This window comes from Schistocerca nitens, chromosome 4, assembly GCF_023898315.1.
Source record: "Schistocerca nitens isolate TAMUIC-IGC-003100 chromosome 4, iqSchNite1.1, whole genome shotgun sequence".
Lineage (NCBI taxonomy): Eukaryota > Metazoa > Arthropoda > Insecta > Orthoptera > Acrididae > Schistocerca > Schistocerca nitens.
Genome location: NC_064617.1, coordinates 981124736 through 981149087, shown reverse-complemented (window position 1 = coordinate 981149087; position 24352 = coordinate 981124736). Strand labels below are relative to the sequence as shown.

Genomic DNA, 24352 nt, shown 5'->3' with positions numbered 1-24352 from the left:
TCTGATAGATTTGCTCAATAGATGTTTTTAAGACAATTACGATACAAAATAGAGTAACATATTTTTATGAAGTACTTCGAATTTTCTCATTTTGAGAGCACTGAAGGGCGATCTGTTTAATTGTTAAAAACCATTCAACACCCAACATCACATGAAATGTTTTTTTATTTAAGACAAACGGTTTCAACAGACTGTGCTGGTATCTTCAGGTCTTAAAATCTTTTTGTTGTAAAACATGTTCATTTTGTGCTGACCTCACGCACAACATAAAAACTGCTAAAATAGTTAAAAACGTAAAGTAGCTTGTGCAACAGGCTACGTCCATACACATATTGTTCACAGTTGCTTCTTGCATCGTATACGATACTGTACACAACAGATTTTGAGGTGGATTTGCACTATTTAGAATATGTACAGCATATGTAAATAGCTGTGCTAGTGTGTACGGTGTTTGTATGATGCAGCAAGCAAGTGTGAGCAATATGTACATGGACATAGCCTGTTGCACAAGGTGCTTTATGTTTTTAAATATTTTAGCGTTGACAAACATTTTATAACGTGCTACTTTTTTCCACTTGACATTTTGCGCATGAGGTCAGCGTAAAATGAACATGTTTTACAACAAAAATATTTTAAGATTTGAAGATGGCAGCATAGTCTGTTGAAATCGGTTGTCTTAAATAAAAAAAATATTTTATGCGATCTTGGCTGTTGAATGGTTTAACGGTTTTTAACAATTTACGAAGTACGACTTTGTAATTGTATGGAGCCCGCTGTGAGTGCTACATTTGACAATTTTTGTTTATGGATTTTGCCATATAATCACATTTATTTTCCTGCATGATCGATTTCAACCCTGACCAGCCTGGATAACCGTGCGTGGTGGCACGACGATTCCGGGGTCCGGGGATACACGCCAGGCCCGTGTCGAATCCACACGGTGGAGTAACGTCGACGGCCGGTGTGCCGGCCAGTCTGGATGTGGGTTTTAGGCGGTTTCACACGTCCGAGTAGATGAACACTGTGCTGGTGGTGCCTACATCCTGCCTCAGTTACACGTTCCGCGAACATTTAGACAAGTTCCGTCCCCTGGGGGAATAGCGCTTGAGGCAGGAGGGACATCCGGACCTTTCGTACCACTAACATTGGCAAATCCAACAATTAACATGTCGGCCACATTAAGAAACGGGATAAAGACCTGGAGAAACAAGAAGAAGAAGACCGATTTCAGCCGAATCAAACGGCCGTCTCAAGGTCAACATGCATCCTAGAAGTCCTTGCATTGATAATGAACACACACTGCTTCGTAACAGTAAATGAACCTAAGTAAAATTATGAGACAATCCTAAATAATGTAGTCAGTGTAATTGATCGCTCTCTTGTACTGACAGAAGAACCATCTTACTAGAAAGTCGATTCAAACGTAATTTGCCCCTCGAATATTCTTTAGTGTATGGTAAAGATTTTTTTAACACCTTAAAGTGCTTATTAACGATTCTGTCACCAGTTGCAGTATTTATATCAGGCGACTAGTTTCGAACCTTAGAGGTTCATTTTCGAGCATGACCTGCTGTGGGTGCACTCACAGTGCTCACAGTGCCTGACCTTAATAATGAACATAAAAGTGGCAAATCATGCTTTATACGTTATTTACAGAATTAACTTGATTTTCACTTGGTAAGAGGGACGCGTGGATCGTCGCATTCATTCTGCAAACAGTTTATAAAGCATGTGTTGCCACTTTGATGTTTATTATTAAGATCAGGCATTCTTAGTGCAATCTCAGTAGGACAGGCTCTAAAATAAACCTGTAAGGCTTGAAACTAGTCGCCTAATATAAATACTGCAATTGTTGACAGAATCGTTAATAAACGACTTAAGGGGCTCCGGATTTATTCCTTGCGTTCAGTTGGTAAGGGTGCTACTGCAGGTGCAATTTTCTGTGGCATCATGAATCTTCCAAATCCCCCAACCAAGTTTACGACCTATAATAAATTAATAGGGTCTAAAGTAGAAGATGTCTGTATAGAATCTATGAAGAACGCTGTGGAAGAGGCAGTAATGGAAAATAATGGTAACAGAGATTTGACTGCAGCGTTCGATGGTACCTGGCATAAACGGGGACACACATCTCTTCATGGTGTAGTATCTGCCACCAGTATGTATACAGGGAAAGTTTTAGATGTAGCAGTAATATCAAAGTATTGTAGATGTCCACAAAAATATAAAGGTACACATGAAAATAATTGCAAAGCTAACTATAGTGGCAGTAGTGGAGGAATGGAAGTGGCTGGTGTTGCCAGTATATTCCAGCGTTCTGAGGCGTGTGATAAAGTGCGATATGTTAATTACCTTGGTGACGGTGATTCTAAAAGTTTCAAACATGTTCAAGGACTGAAGCCCTATGGTGATGATGTTGTAGTGCAGAAATTTGAGTGTATTGGACACGTACAGAAGCGAATGGGAACAAGACTTCGGCGACTGAAAGCTTCGTACAAAAAACAGAAACTCAGTGATGGTAAAGGGTTGGATGGGAAGGGAAGGTTAACTGACAGTGTAATTGACAAAATACAGAACTATTATGGAATGGCTATTAGGCAAAATACACAAAGTGTCGACGAAATGAAGAAGGCTGTTTGGGCTCTTTTTTTTCATGCTTCTTCAACCGATGAAAATCCCCAACATAGCTTGTGTCCCAAAGAAGAAGACAGTTGGTGTAAATATATAAAAGGATTGCTAACTGGAGAAGTGTACACTCATAAGCATAGTCTGCCTCATGCAATAATGGAGGTGATAAAACCTATTTTCAGAGGCTTAGCATCACCTGAACTGTTGAAAAAGTGTATTCACGGAAAAACCCAAAACCCCAATGAAAGTGTAAATAATGTTATATGGTCGAGAATCCCTAAGACTGTATTTGTTGGAACAGAAACACTTCACTTTGGTGTGTATGATGCTGTTGCGACTTTCAATGATGGCAACATTGTAAGGTGGAAGGTATTTAGAAATATGGGAATGAAGATAGGTTCTAACATGGTACGACCGATGCTTGCTTTAGACAAGGAACGCCTTCGGGCTGCAGACAGGGCTGTAAGGAGTCTAGAAATACAAGCAAGAGTAAACAGGAGGAGGAACAAGAGGAAGCTGGAGGAGGAGTTTGCAGAGGATGAAGATAATCCATCCTATGGACCTGGAATGCACTAAAAAGTTAATCCAATCTTTGTCGCTCGATTCCCAAAACTTTTATTTTCTCATACTAATTACATGTTTTCTAAGGATCTTCCAAACATATTTGTTTCAAACTTTCAGTAAATGTTACACAGTACCTTCTGCATAATTTAACATAGCCTTTTTCCAAAAAACTGTATATTTTTGAATATATAAATAAAAAATTGCAAAAAAATGTTGTGAATTTTCATTACAATAGAAAAAAATCATCTTTAATAACTGAACTAAAATTTTGTAAAATCCCTGTGTTAAGTTGTAGCCCATATTCCAATAAATAATCTGTAAAAAGTTCAACCTCCTACCTCAAATACTTTGTGAGGAAAGATGTAATTTATAAGCGTTATTTTAACATTGCAAGTATAGGGCGTTCCGGAGCCCCTTAAAGAATGTAATCAAGTTGCTGGTTGCCTGTCAGTACAGTGTTGAGACTGAAGAATTAAGAAACACGTTAATCGTAAATATGAAGCTTTAAAACATTGTAATATACGCAAAATTTCATTTTCTATATACCAGAGTAACTTCACACACACACACACACACACACACACACAGAGAGAGAGAGAGAGAGAGAGAGAGAGAGAGAGAGAGAGGGAGGGGAGAGAGATGCCGTATCGTGTATTGGAAGGTGTCCTCACTAGAAACCACAAGGAGGCACCTGGTGAGGTGAGTTCGTAATGAAAAGAAACCCTGATCGGCAAAACCAACCCCGTGTCAAGTTGGCCTTGGCCTTAAGAACATCGTGCAACACCTGAGTTAAAGTAGCACTGTAATCAAATGTAGGTACTGATCAAGGATCACTGACGAAAGATGCTGCACTCAAGACTACCCAGGAGCGATTAAGCAAGGAGCCCTGTAAAAAATGTTTCGTTCGTAAATCTTTCACGTAATCAATCCATTAACAAACTGACACAAAATGTTAGTCGCTATTTTACCTAAGTATTCCGAACAGCGATTTTGTTTCTGGAGGCAGAATGCATGCATTCATTAGATGCAAATTCAACTATTCTAAATGTAGATCCTATGCAAATCTGGGAGACTGTAGGGGTGTCTGACGGACTATACAACTCTTTTCGGAAGCTGGGCTGTCATTTTCAAGGCGTGGTGTGAGAGTGTTGTGAAACCTGTCGCATTAAGTGGTACAGCTTGTCAACCAACATAACGGAACGCGACAGAATATTACTGTCGTTGTTTCACAACATCTGACGAATAAAACTTGACGATTATCTGTGTGTTGTCGAGATACGTGAGAAACAAGTCTTATAGAATGCGTAAAGTCAGGCTGATTGTGAGAATCCTTTACCTTCTTGGAGTAACATCGCTCTCCGTACCAACATGATATAAAGCTCGAGGCTAGTGTTAAACGCTACTAAACTTTGTCCGTTTAATGTGTGCGTTATATTTTTTTTTCCACTCAACGTCACCATACGGATATGCACTGGGTCAGTTCTCAATATGATTTCACAGCGGTTCACAGTGTAGAAAAATCAACGAATTAAACCTTTTTTTCCTACGAAACCTAGAACTATAAGTCGCTATGACTTCATAGATGGTATCGAGTCAAATCAGTTTCAAGCGTGATAGACGTTTTTTGTTGGTCAGAGTGTAATTTTACTTGCAGAAATAATGATACGAAATGTACAGCATTAACCGGACCTTACGTATATGAGATCTCGGCGGGTCAAATCACCACGTTTTAATTGAATACAATATTCTGAAAAGTATGCAAAATTTGGAAACAAAGATGTGAGATGTATCCCACACTACATAAATTACTAATTGTTCTGTAAGTCTCCCATTTTATTTTCTAGCTTGAAGACGATATGTTGCAGTTGTGAGTAAGCTTCCTCGTTTTTCATTTTCGTAATTTCTTTGACATGTAAACTATTAGTTTATTACAGCATAACGAGTCTCGGAGGAATTCTTCCATGTTCAAAGCCTGTTACAATGAGGCCTCGTACATTGTAGGTAAATAGTACTTTACGATTGCCATATTATTCTTATGAACTTCCTAACAGTGTGTGCAGAGCCGGTACTCGAAACTGGGATTTTTTACTTTCGTGAGCATGTAGTTAACCAACTGAGCTTCTCAATCACGATTCACGACCGGCCCTCACAGCTTCACCTCCGCCAGTACCACTTCTCCCACCTTACAAACTTCACAGAAGTTCTTCTGCACACCACGCGTCTCCCAAGTTCGAGTCCCACTCCGCCATACAACTTTAAGCTGGCACGAAGTTTCAAATCAGCACAACCTCCGCTTAGTGATGGAAAATGCCTGGGCATTTATAAGTTAGAGCAAATGCCCAGGATAAATGCCTGGGCAAGTGCCCATAATTCATAAATGCCTGAGAATGTATGCATTTTAAAGATTAATTGATAAGCTGCACTTACAAAAAACTTTCAATCTGATATTTTGTATTGGAAAAGGTGTTTTGCAACACTGCTTCTGTAGTGGTTGGTTAACCCAGTTGGAAAAGATGCTTAAGAGTAAGGGAAGAGGGGGAAATAAGCATGGCTGTAAACGTACTTATACGTTTTTAGTCAGGTCAGTTCTTGGGGTAGTATTATTTTTTAAAAAAGAAAACGAATCTCAGGTTTAAAAGTAATTCTCGAAATAAAGTATAGTTCATATTAAGTAAGTAGCCAGTAGGTAGTATTTTTACTAATACTATGCTTCTGCAAAAATATTAGAGTAAAAAAATTTTATCCATAATGATTTTAATGAGGGATGAGTCATGCGCTGATTCCGATTACACGAGTCCAAGAATCGCCGATTCTCTAGGAATCGACTAGTATCGGAATCAAACGATTCCAGCGTCTTTGGCATCGATTCTTTGTTATGAAATCTCTTTGCTGTTACTGCTCTCATATTATCTTCACAGCATCACAGTCATACGAAAGTAGATAAAGAAAGGAGCAGAATAGAAAATTATAGTCTGCTCAAATGTCACTCCTTCTGACAGTAAAGCCCTTTTCCCCCACTCCAAACAGTTTAACATTTAAGAACACAGTTATTATCAAGAAACAGATGCCAGTTGTGTAATATATTCCGTAATAATTTTGTTATCAATAATCGTTCTTCAGTAACATTCAGAGATTTGACTCAGATTATGAAGTGAAGTGTGCAACATTACAAAGCGATAATCTAAGGACAAATGGTTCAAATGGCTCTGAGCACTATGCGACTTAACTTCTGAGGTCATCAGTCGCCTAGAACTTAGAACTAATTAAACCTAACTAACCTAAGGACATCACACACATCCATGCCCGAGGCAGGATTCGAACCTGCGACCGTAGCTGTCGCTCGGCTCCTGACTGTAGCGCCTAGAACCGCACGGCCACTGCGGCCGGCGATCTAAGGACAATTTTTATTTATACCAGCTTATCACTACACGGCTGTTCAACGCAGTGTGTGTGTGTGTGTGTGTGTGTGTGTGTGTGTGTGTGTGTGTGCGCGCGCGCGCGAAAGAGAGAGAGAAAGGGAGAGAGAGTTGAAGAGTAGAACAGGTAAATAACAAGCAGCTGTCAGTAACACGCGCACTTCCGTGATACAACAAGCTGGAATGCTAGTAAAAAATTTAAAAAAATTACATGCTTCTCTCTTCTTTCCTTTCGTTTTTAGTGATATAGGCAATAAATGACGTACATATGTTCAAATGGAAACAATTAGTAACTTCTAATATCGGGAGTATCGCCCCATTCCTTATTGTAACTGGTAAATTTTGTAATCTAGTAGTAAAATCATTAAAAAGTACTTATTTTATAAGTCCTCAGCTTTCAGGCACTTAAAACTACTTTGGGCAAATTCCCGGGCAAATGCTCATTTATAAATGTTCTGCCTCTGGAGACTTGACCGGTCCATATCACCAACTCCGCTGAAGAGTGAAAATTCGTTGTGAATAAGAGGTTTTGTTGGACCGGCACAGTAACAACGGAGCCAAGCGATACTGCGGTTAAAAGATTGAATTCGTTTGCAACAGGGTCTACATTCCGGTCTGATACAGTTTTTATATAGTTTCCCTAAACCCATTAGACGCGAATATCATTATGGTTCCTAAAATAAGTTTAAGCTCGAAACCAAAAAATCGTCAATCAGTTTGAGCTTGTGTCTAACCGCTAATGATGTGCCTTCGACAGTACGTTCAGCTGTAGTCTTACTGCCTTTAGAAGCGCGGCGTAGCGTGGAGCCTTGTTTGCTTCCTTGAAATTCGAATACAGGCCCTTGTCTGAGGGTAGACCGTATTCTTATCAGCTGAGATATCTAAACATTCTAAAATGCAGACATAAAGCCTCAGTATGCCATCATCTCCAAGCACCAAAAACGTGTGGGAGACCATCTCTAGAGCTTGTAAAGTACAATGGAGGTGCTGTCATAATGAAGGTTTGCGTCAGGCCATCAGCTGTGCTCGGAGACCTCAGAGGGTAAGATTAATGCTTCGAGAAAGTCAGTGGTGCACTTTCGAGCCCAAAGCAATGATGTAATTGCAATCGCAGGAAATTCCACCACACCGCACACTTCACTAGAGAGTGGACAATTCTGTTCAGAACTTGTTGCTTAATTGTCCATTGAAACTAAATGGTTGTGTAACTGCGAAAAACGTCAACGTACCAAAATTTCTCCAAGTTTCGTACTAAAAGAGAATGGTGTAGTTTTCCCGAAAACAGACATTTTGAGACCCTTAGTGCGTGCAAAGTATGATTGTTCAAAATAAGAAAACAGCAATCAGCCACTGCTAAAACGTTATTTATTTACACAAATAGCCCATCAGCGGCTTTGAACCACAGCTTCATCACCAGACGGGTGTTCAAGTTTATATTACAGTTGTGCCCGTTTACGTTACTTATTGTCTGTTTTTTACCCTTTTGCAGCGAAAGGTCCTTGAAGTGATGGTGCCCTACACCAAGAAACGATATGAGTAACGGCTTGTTATTAAACACAGTTACAGTTAAATTTCAATGGTTCAAATGGCTCTTAGCACTATGGGACTTAACATCTGAGGTCATCAGTCCCCTAGACTTAGAACTACGTAAACCTAACTAACCTAAGGACAACACACACGTCCATGTCCGAGGCAGGATTTGAACCTGCGACCGTAGCACCCGTGTGGTTCCTGACTGAAGCGCCTAGAACCACTCGGTCACATCGGCCGGCAGTTAAATTTCTCATATGGTTTTCTGTGTAGGACACTGCCACCCTTGTGGTTGTTTACAGCAGTTATTGGCTGTCTTTTTCCTCCTTTCTCCACAAGGAGGAAAAAAAACAGCCAATAACTATTGTAAGCAACCACAGATGTAATATAACCCTTAACAGCCGTTTTAAGATGAACTTGTCTGTTCGAATCGAGTAACGGCGCTATTTGTGTCAATAAATACGATTATTTGCAGTGGCGTATCGCTGTTTTCTTCTTTTTAAGAATCAGCTTGTAGCATATTACGTTTCAATACTCAAGTACGCATCAGAAACGAGGGTAATGGAAGAAACGAAAGGTGAGCAGGATACAGGATTGCGAGATGAAATTTCAAAGATGCAGTATAAGATGGTGGAATGGATGGAGTAAGTAATGAGGCGATGAGAGAAATAGTGAAAGAGGAAGCTGATGTAAGAGATAATAGAAAAGACAACGTTAAGATGGTATGAGCATGTTAAAAGAATGTGAGTTGGTAGGAGACAAGCTCACGAGACGAGAATAGAAGGCAAGAGACCCAGAGGGAGGTCGAAAGGCTGACGGACAGATGGATCCTTGGAGTGAAGGAATGTGTGATGAAGAAAGAAGACTGGGACAATGTTGAGATGGATACGTGACTGGAGGACAGGAAAAGATGGAGAGGGTTAAGTTATACCCAGGCTGGAAACTGTTGATGATGACAGTGATAATGATGATGATGAAGTTATAGCTGTGGAACTTCTACAGAGTATAAAAGATAACTGTTTATAACGTACCACAGTGGTGTTGGAGAAGTCGAGACGAACAAACTGGTATAAGACACTTGCGCTCGCCCTCTTACGGCTTCGGTTTAATCAGTCATAACCGTTTGAAGTTTATTTCTTTTCCTTGACAAAATTTTAACAGAGTCAAGTTAACAGTTAAATCATTTTGTTTCTCTGGCCTTCTCACTACAATGCTACAAGTTCAGATCGAATTGTAAGCGTGATTAGTTTTTAGATAATTTTCGCAAACGAATCTTTTTCTTCGTTGCCATCATGGGAAAGTTTAAATTACTAACGCTAATGTGGCCTAGAGAAGGGAAAAATCTGACGGTTAAAACCTATACCAGGCTTTCAGTTCCGACTAACCGGTATTTTTTTACTCACGGTTATAAGAGGTTTTTCTCATTTTTTGCTAATAACTGGGTAAAGAAACCGGCATATTAATTTGCTATTGCAGCAGTGCTAAAATGTTTGGTTTTTGCTAACAAGAAATGTTTATTGGTAAAATTTGCATTGCTTTGAAGTATTGGGGTTATTATAGAAAACAGGAAAAGCGATCAGTGTTATTTTAATAACAACTCCGACAGAAACATGAAACAAACATAAAAGACACAAGAATCTGTCAGCACTGCAGACAGTAGAGTTCCTGTTGGCGTGTGTGGTGACCTATTAGACGGTGCGCATGTACGTGCAGTCTGTACGGCAGTTTCTCGCTGTCGTACTCGCACACAGGTTGTATTGCAGAATGGCACCGTCCCTGATTCGAAAGTATTTTACGAAGTGTGGTAACAATGAAGTAAAATGCTCCATTTGCTTAAAGAGATTAAAAATGGGAAGGGGCACAACAAACTTGCGATATCACATAAGAAGAAAATGTGCGTGCATGCTTCAGGCAAGCACCATCCAAAAGCAATGATGCAAGAAAGTCATCAATTTGTGACCTCTGGCGCTCTCTACTTGACCTGTGCCGTGTTTGCTGGAGGCATTAAGGTCAATTTCTGCCCCATGTCGATCAAGATCTGCTTCTCCTTAACTTTCACCAGAATTTTTCAATCTTTGTTAGAAATCTACGTCAATTACCGAAAGTAACAGCAGTTAAAACAAAAACAAAAATCAGTTATACCTTTGACAAGCTTTAACAGGTTACTCTTGAGACGAAAAAAACCGGTATGAGCGGAAACCGGTTGTTGCAGCAATAACCGTCTTCCCTATTCTGACTGACTAACCCATTAGCGCCGTGCGTTGCCATATGGCAATGTTTGTAACACTTTTTTAAAATCGTTGATTCCACAACATCAACGAAGCGAGAGTGTTGGCAGCACTGGATTCCGTTCCGCAAGACTGCATCACTACAATGCAACGTTTTCAACAATACATTTAAAATCTGCGGCGTAAGCAGTGTTGGAAGTCGTTGTTTGCTGAATGACGAAGAAAAATGGAGAATAAGTTGGAGTAAGTATGTTTTACACAGTAACTTACGATATATAATTTGGTTTTTTAGTACGGTTGTGCTTTAAATACTCAAATATATATTCTTTGGAGGTTACTGCTTGCTGCGAAATAAATTACGTTCATTTAGGCCGTTTGAACGTCGGTGTTGCCATATGGCAACGCTAGGCGCTTGTACTCAGTAAAAGGACGAATTTTCTCTTTCTTGTTTTAGAAGAGGTTTCTCGCTTGCTGAGGCGCTGGAGATTTCTTAAAATGACGATATTGAAGGTGATGTGTTTGTTGAGCCCCCAGATCCGAATAGAGAAGAATGATGGATTATTGTATGTGCGGTGGCTGGACAACTTACTTGTCACAATGATCTATTCTTCATGTGGTGCACAAGAAGTTGGCCAAGTCGAGAGATTCTCGCAACTAAAAAAGCGAAATGTAATGATTCCCAGACCAAAACTTGTAGCCAAATATAATACATATATGGGAGGTACTGATCAGATGGATCAGAATCTAGCGTGCTGTCGCATTGCAATAAGAAGCAAGAAATGGTACTGGTGTCTCTTTACATGGATTTTAGACGTCGCCATACAAAACAGTTGGATTTTGTATAATAAAGGAAGAAACCAAACTATTTCTCAGCTTGATTTCAAGAGAGAAGTAGCAACAGTGTACTTGCAAAGACACCAAGCTTTACCACAAGGAGCCGGGAGACCATCTGCCTCAAGGGCATGTTCCGACAGCCGCATATCAGATTCAGTTAGGTTTGGTAAGACTGACCACCTCGTCCAGCACACAGAAGGAAAGAAGAAGAAAAGGTGTGCACACAAGGACTGTAAATCTATTGTGAGAACAATGTGTTCAAAGTGTATGGTTCAAAAAATGGCTCTGAGCACTATGGGACTCAACTGCTGTGGTCATCAGTCCCCTAGAACTTAGAACTACTTAAACCTAACTAACCTAAGGACATCACACACATCCATGCCCGAGGCAGGATTCGAAGCTGCGACCGTAGCAGTCGCACGGTTCCGGACTGCGCGCCTAGAACCGCGAGACCATCGCGGCCGGCCTTCTAAGTGTAATGTGGGATTGTGTGTTGACTGTTTTATTCCATTTCACGTGAAATAATGCGGAGTTCAAGATTTGAATTTTGATTATGAATTGTACTGTGTTATAAAGTATCAGTTGTATGATGAAGACTGAATAATAAATTTGCACAAAACTTGTATATGTAATAAGAAATTTCAATAACCAACTTATTTTAGTTGAAGTTGTAATCTGTATAACTTTAGGTAGTGAAAGCGCCTAGCGTTGCCATACGGCAACGTCAAATATCTCACTAATACCGGTAATGACTTTTGTCGAATCAACTCTGTTGTGTAATTTATGTTTTTTACAGACATAAGGCGGCAATTAAAAAAAATCACGGAAAAATTAATTCCGGCGCCGATGGGTTAAGTTTGTGGCGTAAGATAACGAGAGAATGTTCATAATCTGCAGCTTAGGTGTGATGTCCTTAGGTTAGTTAGGTTTAAGTAGTTCTAAGTTCTAGGGGACTGATGACCGTAGACGTTAAGTCCCATAGTGCTCAGAGCCATTTGAATTTTTGTAGCTTAGGTGGGCTTTGTAGACCAGTTTGGGGTTTTCTACATCAGTGGTGAACTACAAGTGTCCTATATCAAATTGTTTGCCTCGACTTCCCCTACACCACTGTGCATATGGTAAACAGTTATCGTTTACATTCTGTATTCACAGAACAAACGGGTAGCCTAGTTAGGGCAGAGAGGGTGACATGCCGACGAGCGAGGTTCAGCTGTAGTGACGGAGTACCCTGACTTGTATCGAGAGAGAGCTCGCTGACAGACCGCGGCAGCGTAGGGCGCTCGTGTGAGCAGACAGTTGACAGACGGGTGCAGCGTAGGGCGCTCGTGTGAGCAGACAGTTGACAGACGGGTGCAGCGTAGGGCGCTAGTGTGAGCAGACAGTTGACAGACGGGTGCAGCGTAGGGCGCTAGTGTGAGCAGAGACAGCTGACAGACGGGTGCAGCGTAGGGCGCTCGTGTGAGCAGACAGTTGACAGACGGGTGCAGCGTAGGGCGCTAGTGTGAGCAGACAGTTGACAGACGGGTGCAGCGTAGGGCGCTAGTGTGAGCAGAGACAGCTGACAGACGGGTGCAGCGTAGGGCGCTAGTGTGAGCAGACAGTTGACAGACGGGTGCAGCGTAGGGCGCTAGTGTGAGCAGACAGTTGACAGACGGGTGCAGCGTAGGGCGCTAGTGTGAGCAGACAGTTGACAGACGGGTGCAGCGTAGGGCGCTAGTGTGAGCAGACAGTTGACAGACGGGTGCAGCGTAGGGCGCTAGTGTGAGCAGACAGTTGACAGACGTGCGCGGCGTGCTGTGGGTAGGGATGCGGCGAGCTGACGGGTGTCGGTGGGCGGTGGTAGGGCGGCGCGCAGCAGCAGTGGAAGAGAGGAGCGCAGGCCGCCTACCATGGCTGCTGAGGTGTGCTGAGCTGAGCTGAGGTGCTGCGCTGCCGGCCGGGTACGGACTGCTCTCCGCGGACTCCGGTCGGCCGGCGCTCCGCTATATTTACCCGCGCAACGACGCCGTGAAATGGGCTATAGGGGCCGCACCCGCTATTCTCCGTGGCGGGAAAATGCCCCGCGTATCAAAATATAGCTGGCGGCGGGGCTTTACAGCGCGTTTCCACTGTCTCGGGCGACCCGCGGCCGCGGGTTTATTTATAATACCGCGGCCAGGCGAGGTGAGGCGAGGCGCGTGTCCCGGCGGGCCGAGGCGCCGCTAAGTCCTCTGAGGCTGCGGCGCCGCTTATTAGCATAACTTGACAGACGTCCCAGTGGCTGTGCTAATTCTATGGCTTCTGTCGCCGCAGAAACATCCCGTTGCGTTCGCTAGGAGTGCCGCTCTGTCCAGTAGCGTTGTTATGACCACCTGCTAGTACCCGGACTTGTAGTACACACAGAAGACAAGTCTTTACAACTCAGTCAGTCCGGTGCTGCCACTGCTAGAGGAGATGGGGCCACCTGCAGTGCTCGCTCCACATGTTGAGTGGGATGTCACGAAAGACTCACACAGAATATGCGGTGGTCGAGGTGGTCCAGTACAAGTTCGACTGGATGAATGCCATTTGTCCGTGAACGGCTGGAAAAATACGTACAATTTTCATAAAGATTACACGCCTCTCACTAAACAATGTGAAGTCTTAGTCGGATGTGGTCCAGTACAAGTTCGACTGGATGAATGCCATTTGTCCGTGAACGGCTGGAAAAATACGTACAATTTTCATAAAGATTACACGCCTCTCACTAAACAATGTGAAGTCTTCGTCGGATGAAAATTAGCAAACTATATCAACTGTTTCTTCCTGAACCTTTTGATATACAGTTAATAACATTAGTTGTCCTACATATTTTTTGTTGTCACCGCCAGACACCACACTTGCTAGGTGGTAGCCTTTAAATCGGCCGCGGTCCGTTAGTAGAGGTAAAGGTGGATAAATGGGCCCCCACTCTGTTTTTTTATATAACACCTTTTATTTTTAGTATAATCACCTGAAATTAACATAAAACATTTGTCTAGTATGTCCTGCAATAGTTACGACATGTTTTGGTCCAACTTTTTAATATTTAAAACAAAATTTTATTTTTTTCCTGATACTCTGCATTTTGTTGCGTCAAGAATTTGTGCTGGTAATATGGGCCCCAAGGTAGTTTGAAATAAAAAGAAACAAAAATTTGAAAAATATAATTTTATTTAATTTTTCTGTATAATGAAAGAAAGATACACTCTGAACATTGTTAATTAGTCTACTGGTGGGATGATTTTCACAGCCTACGCCTAGCCTATTTACAATAGTCACACACATAAGCATCTTTTTCGCATCCAGCGCATTCGTTTTGAGCCCACATCTCACAGGCTATACACTGGACCCAAAGTTCATCTTTTGTGTCCTTTGAAAAAATCCCTTCACAAAATAGACATACAGCGTCGTCAACATCAGGGACATCATCACACAACATCATGTGCAAAGCTGGTAGGCCATGCGCCTGACGTCATTTCTGGTAAGGCCGTAGAATTTGGATTCCATAATGAGAAGATATTTAACCAGTTCGTCCTCAAGTCCCTGTGGTAAAACCGGTGGAAAGCCTTTGGAGCGTAGAACGAGGGACAGAGTACACTTTAACCGCTTTTTTCAACCCCATATTTTTCTCTTTAATAGCTACAATAGCATTTTCCATATTTGCTTTGTCCCACGATTGCCGTTTCGATTTTTTTGGGGGTACAAGATGTGTTCGAGGCATCTGAAACATAAAGAGTAGCAATATCTGATTGATTTTACGGGGCCCATAATACCAGCAGCAAAAGGAGCCCATATATCCAGCCTCGACATCTTGGGAAAAACGATCTTGCCTACGGTTAGTTTGGTTCGCAACCGACGTTAATTAACGTAAAACGGTATCCCAACAGCAAGCCAAATACGTACCTTACCTTAGTTATACTAATAACATGTTAGAAATTTGAGTTTTATTCAAGTAAACACTAACCTTTCAAACTTTTGATGACAGCGAAAAAATTCACAGCACAACTACTCACAAACCATGATAGCTACTACGTCTACGCACTGTACAGTGAAGTTTGGCAACTAGTTTTAGTAGTTCATGTGCTCTCCGCTAGAATTCGTGGCCTGTACTTCCAAATATGTAGGGGGCCCATAATAACAGCAGGGGCCCATTTTTCCATCTTTGCCTCCATATGTCGGACCCGCGTGTCGCCGCTATCAGTGATTGCAGACCGAGCGCCGCCACACGACAGGTGTAGTCTAGAGAGAGGCTCCCTAGCACTCGCCCCAGTGTTACAGCCGACTTTGCTAGCGATGGTTCACTGACTACATACGCTCTCATTTGCAGAGACGACAGTTTAGCATAGCCTTCAGCTACGTCATTTGCTACGACCTAGAAAGGCGCCATATTCAGTTACTACGAATGTATTCTGAACAGATAATATTGTGAATCACGTACCGTCAAGAGCGACGTTCATCATTAATGGATTAAAGTTAAGTATCAAACTAATTACGTCCGCTTTCTGAATTCTCATTCCTTGTCATGTTCCAGACCTCACGTCAGTATAGTTCTTCCCTCCTCACGCCAGCCTGCGTGAGCTAAAACGCGTGCATTTCGGCCTCCATTCGTAACATGGTGTTGGCTCTTCTGCCAACACAACATTTACAAGTCAGTCTGTCCGGTGCGGCCACTGCTAGAGGAGATAGGGCCACCTGCAGTGCTTGCTATACATGCTGAGTGGGTTACGAAAAACTCACACAATGCTGAGTGGGATGTCACGAAAGACTCACACAGAATATGCGGTGGTCGAGGTGGTCCAATACAAGTTCGACTGGATTAATGCCATTTGTCCGTGAACGGCTGGAAAAATACGTACAATTTTCATAAAGATTACACGCCTCTGACTAAACAATGTGAAGTCTTAGTCGGATGAAAATTATCGAACTATAGGATCTGTTTCTCCCTGAACATTTTGATATACAATTAATAACATTAGTTGTCATGTACATTTTACTATAGTTCTTACTACAGTTCTTTGTGAAGATCAGTAAATTACATTTTGACATACTGGTCCTTCCTTCGAATCAATTCACTGACTAACTGCCTTACGTAGCTGCCTGAAACTTCAAGTACGTATTAACTAAGTGTTATGAAAAAAGTAGACTACAATCGTGTCATGTTAAGAGTTCGAGACATGGAGTTTTGAAAAAGTGAACACATTTAAGTATCTGGGCGTGGACATCACTTCGAGAAATGAGATTGAATCCGAACTGAAGAGGAGATTACGGGCGGGAAATGCGTGCTACTTCTCACTGAATAGATTACTTTCATCGCGGATATTGTCTAGGAATTTAAAGATTAGAATATACAAAACTATTATTCTACTAGTTATGCTGTATGGGTGTGAGACTTGGTCTCTCACTGTGCAAAATCAAAAGTTGTTTCGAGTATTTGAAAACAAAATTTCGAGGAAAATTTTCGGAGCAAAAAGGGATGACATTAGCGGAGACTGGCGAAAACTGCATAACGAAGAGGTTTACGAACTCGATTCGAGCCCTGACATAATCAGTATTATTAAATCACATAGGCTGCGATGGGCGGGTCACGTAGCTCGAATGGATGAGGGCAGGGCAGCGCGCAGACTACTGGTAGAGGGAAAACGTCCTGTGGGGAGACCGAGGCGTAGATGGGAGGACAATGTGAAGGCTGCTTTGAGGAGCCTAGGTACTGAAGGTGAATGGAAGGAAATAGCCCAAGACAGGGGCAGGTGGCTAAAGTACGTTGCTGCGGTAATGGGCTCTCGAGTCCGGTATGATCAGTGACACAATCATGTCATTACAGCTACCAGTTTTTATTCTAGAAATATTTACATCCGGTAATCACAATTGAGGTCACTTTTTAATAATTACTCAGTAGGTATTTTATTTACTGTTGATAGTAGTTAGTGTGTGTAGTCTACATTCCTCCAAATAGCACCCTGAAACATCTCAGAAATTTCAGATCTGTAGGTCAGATTCTTTGTGCATAAAATATACACACCAGGTAATTCTGTTCTCGCTGAATTCAAAGTGAGTTTGGACTTCACTCACCTCTGTTATTCATAAAACATTCCACTCGCCGAATTATCTTGGTTTACATGTTCCTCATCTTCTCTCTTCCTTTTCTTGTTTCTCTTTGTTATTCTGGCGTCTTTAGTTGTCTCAGCGACCCAGTTTCCAGCTTCGACCACTCTCGTGGACTCACTTGCTAACACTGATCGTCTCATATTAAACCCAGCGTATATTCCTAAGAACTCTCGAACTTGGCACCTGTTGACTGCCCCGCATTAAAACAAATTACGGGCATAATAACTTTGGAGAACGACAAAATAGCAGCAACTCAAACAACAGAAAAGTTAATGAGGCAATCAACGCTCAAAAGCCAAATATATCTAATAAGAGCATCGCAAAGCGGTTCTCCTAACTGGGCTGTCAGCTTTAATAACAGTCGTAAAGTACAGGGTGTTTCAAAAATGACCGGTATATTTGAAACGGCAATAAAAACTAAACGAGCAGCGATAGAAATACACCGTTTGTTGCAATATGCTTGGGACAACAGTACATTTTCAGGCAGACAAACTTTCGAAATTACAGTAGTTACAATTTTCAACAACAGATGGCGCTGCGGTCTGGGAAACTCTATAGTACGATATTTTCCACATATCCACCATGCGTAGCAATAATATGGCGTAGTCTCTGAATGAAATTACCCGAAACCTTTGACAACGTGTCTGGCGGAATGGCTTCACATGCAGATGAGATGTACTGCTTCAGCTGTTCAATTGTTTCTGGATTCTGGCGGTACACCTGGTCTTTCAAGTGTCCCCACAGAAAGAAGTCACAGGGGTTCATGTCTGGCGAATAGGGAGGCCAATCCACGCCGCCTCCTGTATGTTTCGGATAGCCCAAAGCAATCACACGATCATCGAAATATTCATTCAGGAAATTAAAGACGTCGGCCGTGCGATGTGGCCGGGCACCATCTTGCATAAACCACGAGGTGTTCGCAGTGTCGTCTAAGGCAGTTTGTACCGCCACAAATTCACGAAGAATGTCCAGATAGCGTGATGCAGTAATCGTTTCGGATCTGAAAAATGGGCCAATGATTCCTTTGGAAGAAATGGCGGCCCAGACCAGTACTTTTTGAGGATGCAGGGACGATGGGACTGCAACATGGGGCTTTTCGGTACCCCATATGCGCCAGTTCTGTTTATTGACGAAGCCGTCCAGGTAAAAATAAGCTTCGTCAGTAAACCAAATGCTGCCCACATGCATATCGCCGTCATCAATCCTGTGCACTATATCGTTAGCGAATGTCTCTCGTGCAGCAATGGTAGCGGCGCTGAGGGGTTGCCGCGTTTGAATTTTGTACGGATAGAGGTGTAAACTCTGGCGCATGAGACGATACGTGGACGTTGGCGTCATTTGGACCGCAGCTGCAACACGGCGAACGGAAACCCGAGGCCGCTGTCGGATCACCTGCTGCACTAGCTGCGCGTTGCCCTCTGTGGTTGCCGTACGCGGTCGCCCTACCTTTCCAGCACGTTCATCCGTCACGTTCCCAGTCCGTTGAAATTTTTCAAACAGATCCTTTATTGTATCGCTTTTCGGTCCTTTGGTTACATTAAAGCTCCGTTGAAAACTTCGTCTTGTTGCAACAACAGTTTTCTAGGCGGTGGAATTCCAACACCAGAAAAATCCTCTGTTCTAAGGAATAAACCATGTTGTCTACAGCACACTTGCACGTTGTGAACAGCACACGCTTACAGCAGAAAGACGACGTACAGAATGGCGCACCCACAGACTGCGTTGTGTTCTATATCTTTCACATCACTTGCAGCGCCATCTGTTGTTGAAAATTGTAACTACTGTAATTTCGAAAGTTTGTCCGCCTGAAAATGTACTGTTGTCCCAAGCATATTGCAACAAACGGTGTATTTCTATCGCTGCTCGTTTAGTTTTTATTGCCGTTTCAAATATACCGGTCATTTTTGAAACACCCTGTATATGTTTCTCGAACAGGAGTCTAATGACGTGAAAGCAGAGGAAAAACGGGTGTGGGCGCACACCGAGAGATTTTTAAGTTGATTTTCAAAGAAATTCCGTATGTCCAATTCAGTTCTTTTAAGCACCATTTTCTTCAAAAGAACCTAACATCGATTTAAGATGTAAAACAGAATATTGATTTTTTTGAAGCGGATTCGCAGGTAATTTATCTTAAGTTCCAAGAAATCTGCAGATCACGCAATCATTTTAAAAGTCGTAACACAGCAATCCCGGATACTTCTATATCTATGGCTAGCTGTAAAATTATATTATCCAGCGAACACAATTGTCTAGCATAGGTTGAAGCGATGGCTTATATGATCTGTACAGAGTGTATCATAATTAACAGCGTAAACGCGTACAATTGAAAGTATACTAGAAGCAAAAACTTCTCGGTAAACACGGGTCTGTAAACGAACCGTTTGCGGGAAAGTGCGACTTCATTGTTACCAGCTACTATTGTTGTGATTATGTGTAAACACCACGTGATGATCCGTGGTAGGTGGTCTGCTTTTACATTTTCGAGAGGTGGTGCTATAAACAGAATGGATATAATAGTCTGTACTGTACACTATTACGAGTGCCACTCATCGCAGCTGTTTGCAGAGGGTCCGTTGTATTGTACGAGTATTGGTGGTAAGATGGAATATTACAGTAAAGAGGAGTATTCGAGCACGCATTTCATGTATGGTAGGCCTAACACCAATGCACGGGAGGTTCCGCACTTGCACCAAGAAGCAGGTCCTGCCTGAAGGCACCATAAGAGTTGAACTTTTACAAGGGTGCATGAACGTCCCCGAGAAACTGGGCGCTTTGCACATGCTTTGGGAGTGGCTAGGTCTGTACGAATTACGAACGTGTATGAAGATGAGGTTCTGGAAACTGTCGAACGCCCTCCAAGAATCTCGACAAGGAGATTTGCCACACAAGTTCCTGGAATGAGCCACAGAAGTCCTTGGAGGACAATACGTCGCAAAGCAATGCCCCCGTACCACCTCCCACTATTTCAGTGCCTTAGTGAGGTGGATTTTTGTCCTACACTAACGTTCTGTCAGAGGACGAAACAACAAAGCTGAAAGAAACGCTGTGTTTCACAACAACATTGGATATACAGACGAAGCACGATTCATTCGTGATAGCGTTTTTAATTATTACAATTCCCGCCTTTGGAGTCACCCATATGTTATACATGAGTCTCCACATCCGCGATGTTTGTCATTGAATGTGTGGTTAGGGGTGCTAGATGATCGTCTTAGCGTACAGTACATGTTACCAAACAGACTCAATGGACGGCATTACCTTCGATTTCTGCGGCATCATCTTGCAGGATTGCTTGAGAATGTGTCCTTAGAGCAACGGCAGAGAAAGTGGTGTATGCTTGATAGAGCACGGCACGGTTTGGTGCTATGGTAGCATGGCATCTAACGCGCCGATGTGGCCGAATATGGATTGGGCAAGAAGGACGCGTATTGTGGCTTCCGAGATATTCTGATCTGAACCCCATGGCCTTCTGCATTTGGGACCACCGTAAAGGTGTAGCGTTCAGCCTCCGGTTAACACATTAGAAGAGTTGGAGCGCAGACATGTCAGTGCTTGTCAAGAATTTAGAAATGATCAATGCGTGTCTGAAAGGATACGAAACCCATTGCGGAGACGGGTACAAGCCGGCGTCTGGGTATATGGATGACGCTCCTTCAACTATGGGTACAGTAATGTAACTGTTGTGTTCGTTAAAACACCTACACTTTTACCAAAGTATCTCTAACAAGTTTTTCTTAAAGATGTACATAATTGTCATCCTTTCCTAACTGGGATGACGTATACACAGAATTAAGTCAGTTGCAATCACCGAACCGCAGTTATCTGCATGAGATTTTTTTGTTTGGCTCTGAGCACTATGCGACTTAACTTCTGAGGTCATCAGTAGCCTAGAACTTAGAACTACTTAAACCTAACTAACCTAAGGACATCACACACATCCATGCCCGAGGCAGGATTCGAACCTGCGACCGTAGCGGTCGCTCGGCTCCAGACTGTAGCGCCCAGAACCGCACGGCCATCCCGGCCGGCAGATTTTTTTGTTTCTAGTATTGTGTACTTTCCACTGAATACGTTTGCGTCATTAATTATGATAAGCGCTGTATATCCTTTTCTTTCCGTTCTGTTCGGTACTATGTGTTGATGGGCGTAGCGAAAGAGTACATATCTCTGTCATTAGGTCACGAAACATCAAGCCTGACATTAAGCGCGAGTCCCAATGAATTGCTATAGTATACGCAGACAGCTACTCTGAATTTACGTCTTACAATTTACTTCTACAAATAACGAGACATCTTTTACTAATACGAATAAAGAAAGAGTTAAAAATTCTCTGACGGTGTACGAAAGTGTAGTGTACCTAAACTGGGATACCTGAAAGACTGTAAATTTCTTAATTGTTTGTCTGTCTTTCTCATGATTTATAGGAACATAGACCTAACAGAGTAATCAATGTTAACTCAGTAATACCAAATTTTTTAGTGTTGATTTGTTAACGGTTTCTTTTATTAATCACTTCTCTTGTTTCGGACGCCTCCATGGTAGGATGTTTTTTGCAGAAACACTTTTCTTTGTGAAGTAAAAAGTGTAAAGTTGTATCAGAAAGGATTCAATACAATCTTCGTTACGAGTTTGGAGTGACATTTTATTCAGTAGGAGGACAAAACCTACGTCCATTAAGAACCCTTCTAATAAAATTTTATATCACGAAGACAGTGCCCCATAGACGCGACACGGCCAGAAGAACTTTATTTAGCCCGTAAGAGGAAGGCCGCAGAAGACGATTCCGGAGCTGCTGGTATCAAGAAGAAACGAGATTAAGCGATAACGTCCTCCGACATTATTTTGAAGGACGTTAATGCGAATTGGTAGTGTTACAGGCGAAGGCAACCGTAGCAGCTGTTCGGTCTGCCGCCTTCCCCACAAATCTTCAAAGACTTATTAGTATTTATACAAATTGTAAAAAATAAGTAAATCACGTCGCCCCCATTTCCAGAGATATAAAAGGCTTTTAAAGGAAGGATATAGGTCTAGAGTTTATTGTCCAAAATGTAAGCGTACCACAAGGATCCGTACCGTCACTACCCCTTCATGTCTTTTAGACAAATGACACCCAAAAACATCACCCTCTCATTTACACACCCCAAAAATCCAGGGAATAATTAGGAATAATTACAGGAACAAACATCAGTACAATCCACCTCAGAGCCCCTTACCCAAAAATCCACAATCTTCCTACCTAAGTAATTTTATTGGCCCATTTTAACACTGTTCTCCTCTCAGACCGTGAAACAATACCAGAAATCTAACCGTCCTATCAACGGTAACCCTTACACTACGCCTCCCATGCGAGGGCCCAACCCACCAACTCGTCCCTGTGTAACTGAAATCACACCCATCTCCTAGTTTCTACGTTTTAACTATCAGTTTCTTCGCCCATATCCATCACACATCCATTTTCATCAGACATCATCTCCAACGTCTCCCTATTCCAAATACTATACATTTGCCAGGAGCCCACAATATCATCAGTGAGCACTATGGTGTCTGTATTGTCATTCTTCAGTCCTCCTTTTATTTGCAAACGAAAGCCTGCAAAGCGGTAACTTGTAGTTGACAACTATACTCTTACGAGATTACTGCATAATGAAGAATATCGCGCCTTTCAAGGATTATTTCCAAACAACGGAGAAGTAAATTGTAAAAAAAGATAGATAAATTATGAATAGCACGAAAGTTGGATGTATGAAGTGCTTGCTCTTAGACAAAAAGAGCTTGTTCTGAGTATGTGCAGTTATACTCAGCCACATAATCAGTTTCATGTCCCATCAGACTGTCAGTACGATGTTAAGAAAGTGTGTAGTACGAGAGCGAATGATTGATCGTACTGCAGAGTAAACTATCGGTAACTCTCTCTTTGTACAAGAAGCCGCTAAAAGGACAAGCGACTTCATTAATGCCGATGCGGAATATGTTTAAAAGTTCTGTAACGCCAGTGATTATGCTACCGCCATTTTTTCCCGACGTTTCTCGTTACCTACTCCTGAGAGTTTGACAGACGGTAGTCAATCAAACTTCGTTCTTTTCAGGTAAAAATCCCAATCAGATATTTTTAAGAGTTTTCAACAATCTGTGAAAGAGTCGGAACTGCTGATTGCGTGTGGCTCACGTCAACGAGAACTTCAGTAACACGTGCACGAATAGCAACACCTTGTCAGCACTGTACAGTACACTCATAACAAGTAGCAAACAACGACTATCTATACATTGTAACGTCCTTTTGTTAAAGGGACATTACTAAAACCACACACATCAAAAAACGTTTTGCATCACCTCGGTTCCGAAAGTTCCCAAACCTGTACGGAAAACTGGTATAGAGATCAACATAAACATCATTTCCGCCCTTTTTATTGCTCATGAAAACCACACATTGCGTGTTGTACCACTATACTGTCTCAGGACTGAAGACCACAACAACAACAACCACTATACAGCGAGAACTTGGGAGGTGCTGGTCCAGATTGCTGTACACTCCAGTACTTCTAATAACCAGTAGCACGTCCTCTTGCATTGATGCATGCCTGTATTCCTCGTAGCATACTATCCACAAGTTCATCAAGGCACTGTTGGTCCAGATTGTCCCACTCCTCAACGGCGATTCGGCGTAGACCCCTCAGAGTGGTTGCTGGGTCACGTTGTCCATAAACAGGCCTTTCCAATCTGTCCCTGCCATGTTCTATAGTGTTCATCTCTGGAGAACATGCTGACCACTCTAGTCGAGCGACGTCGTTATCCTGAAGGAACTCATTCACAAAATGTGCACGATGGGGGCGGGAATTGTCGTCCATGAAGACGAATGCCTCGCCAATATGCTGCCTATATGATTGCAGTATCGGTCGGAGGACGGCATTCATGTATCGTACAGCTGTTACGGCGCCTTCCATGACCACGAGCGGCGTATGTCGGTCACACATAATGCCACCCCAAAACAGGAGGGAACTTCCACCTTATTGCTCTCGCTGGACAGTGTGTCTAAGGCGTTCAGCCTGA

The 24352-nt window shown here is 42.4% G+C and overlaps 1 protein-coding gene across 1 annotated transcript in view; it reads right to left on the bottom strand.

Moving 5' to 3' along the window:
* Positions 1 to 13222, bottom strand: part of LOC126253690 (troponin C, isoallergen Bla g 6.0101) — a 70544-nt gene extending 57322 nt beyond the window's left edge. Inside the window, exon 1 of the mRNA XM_049955217.1 lies at positions 13089 to 13222. Coding sequence (XP_049811174.1) covers positions 13089 to 13091 — 3 coding nt within the window. The 5' untranslated portion in view covers positions 13092 to 13222. The remainder of the gene's footprint in view (positions 1 to 13088) is intronic.
* Positions 13223 to 24352: the final 11130 nt, after the last annotated feature.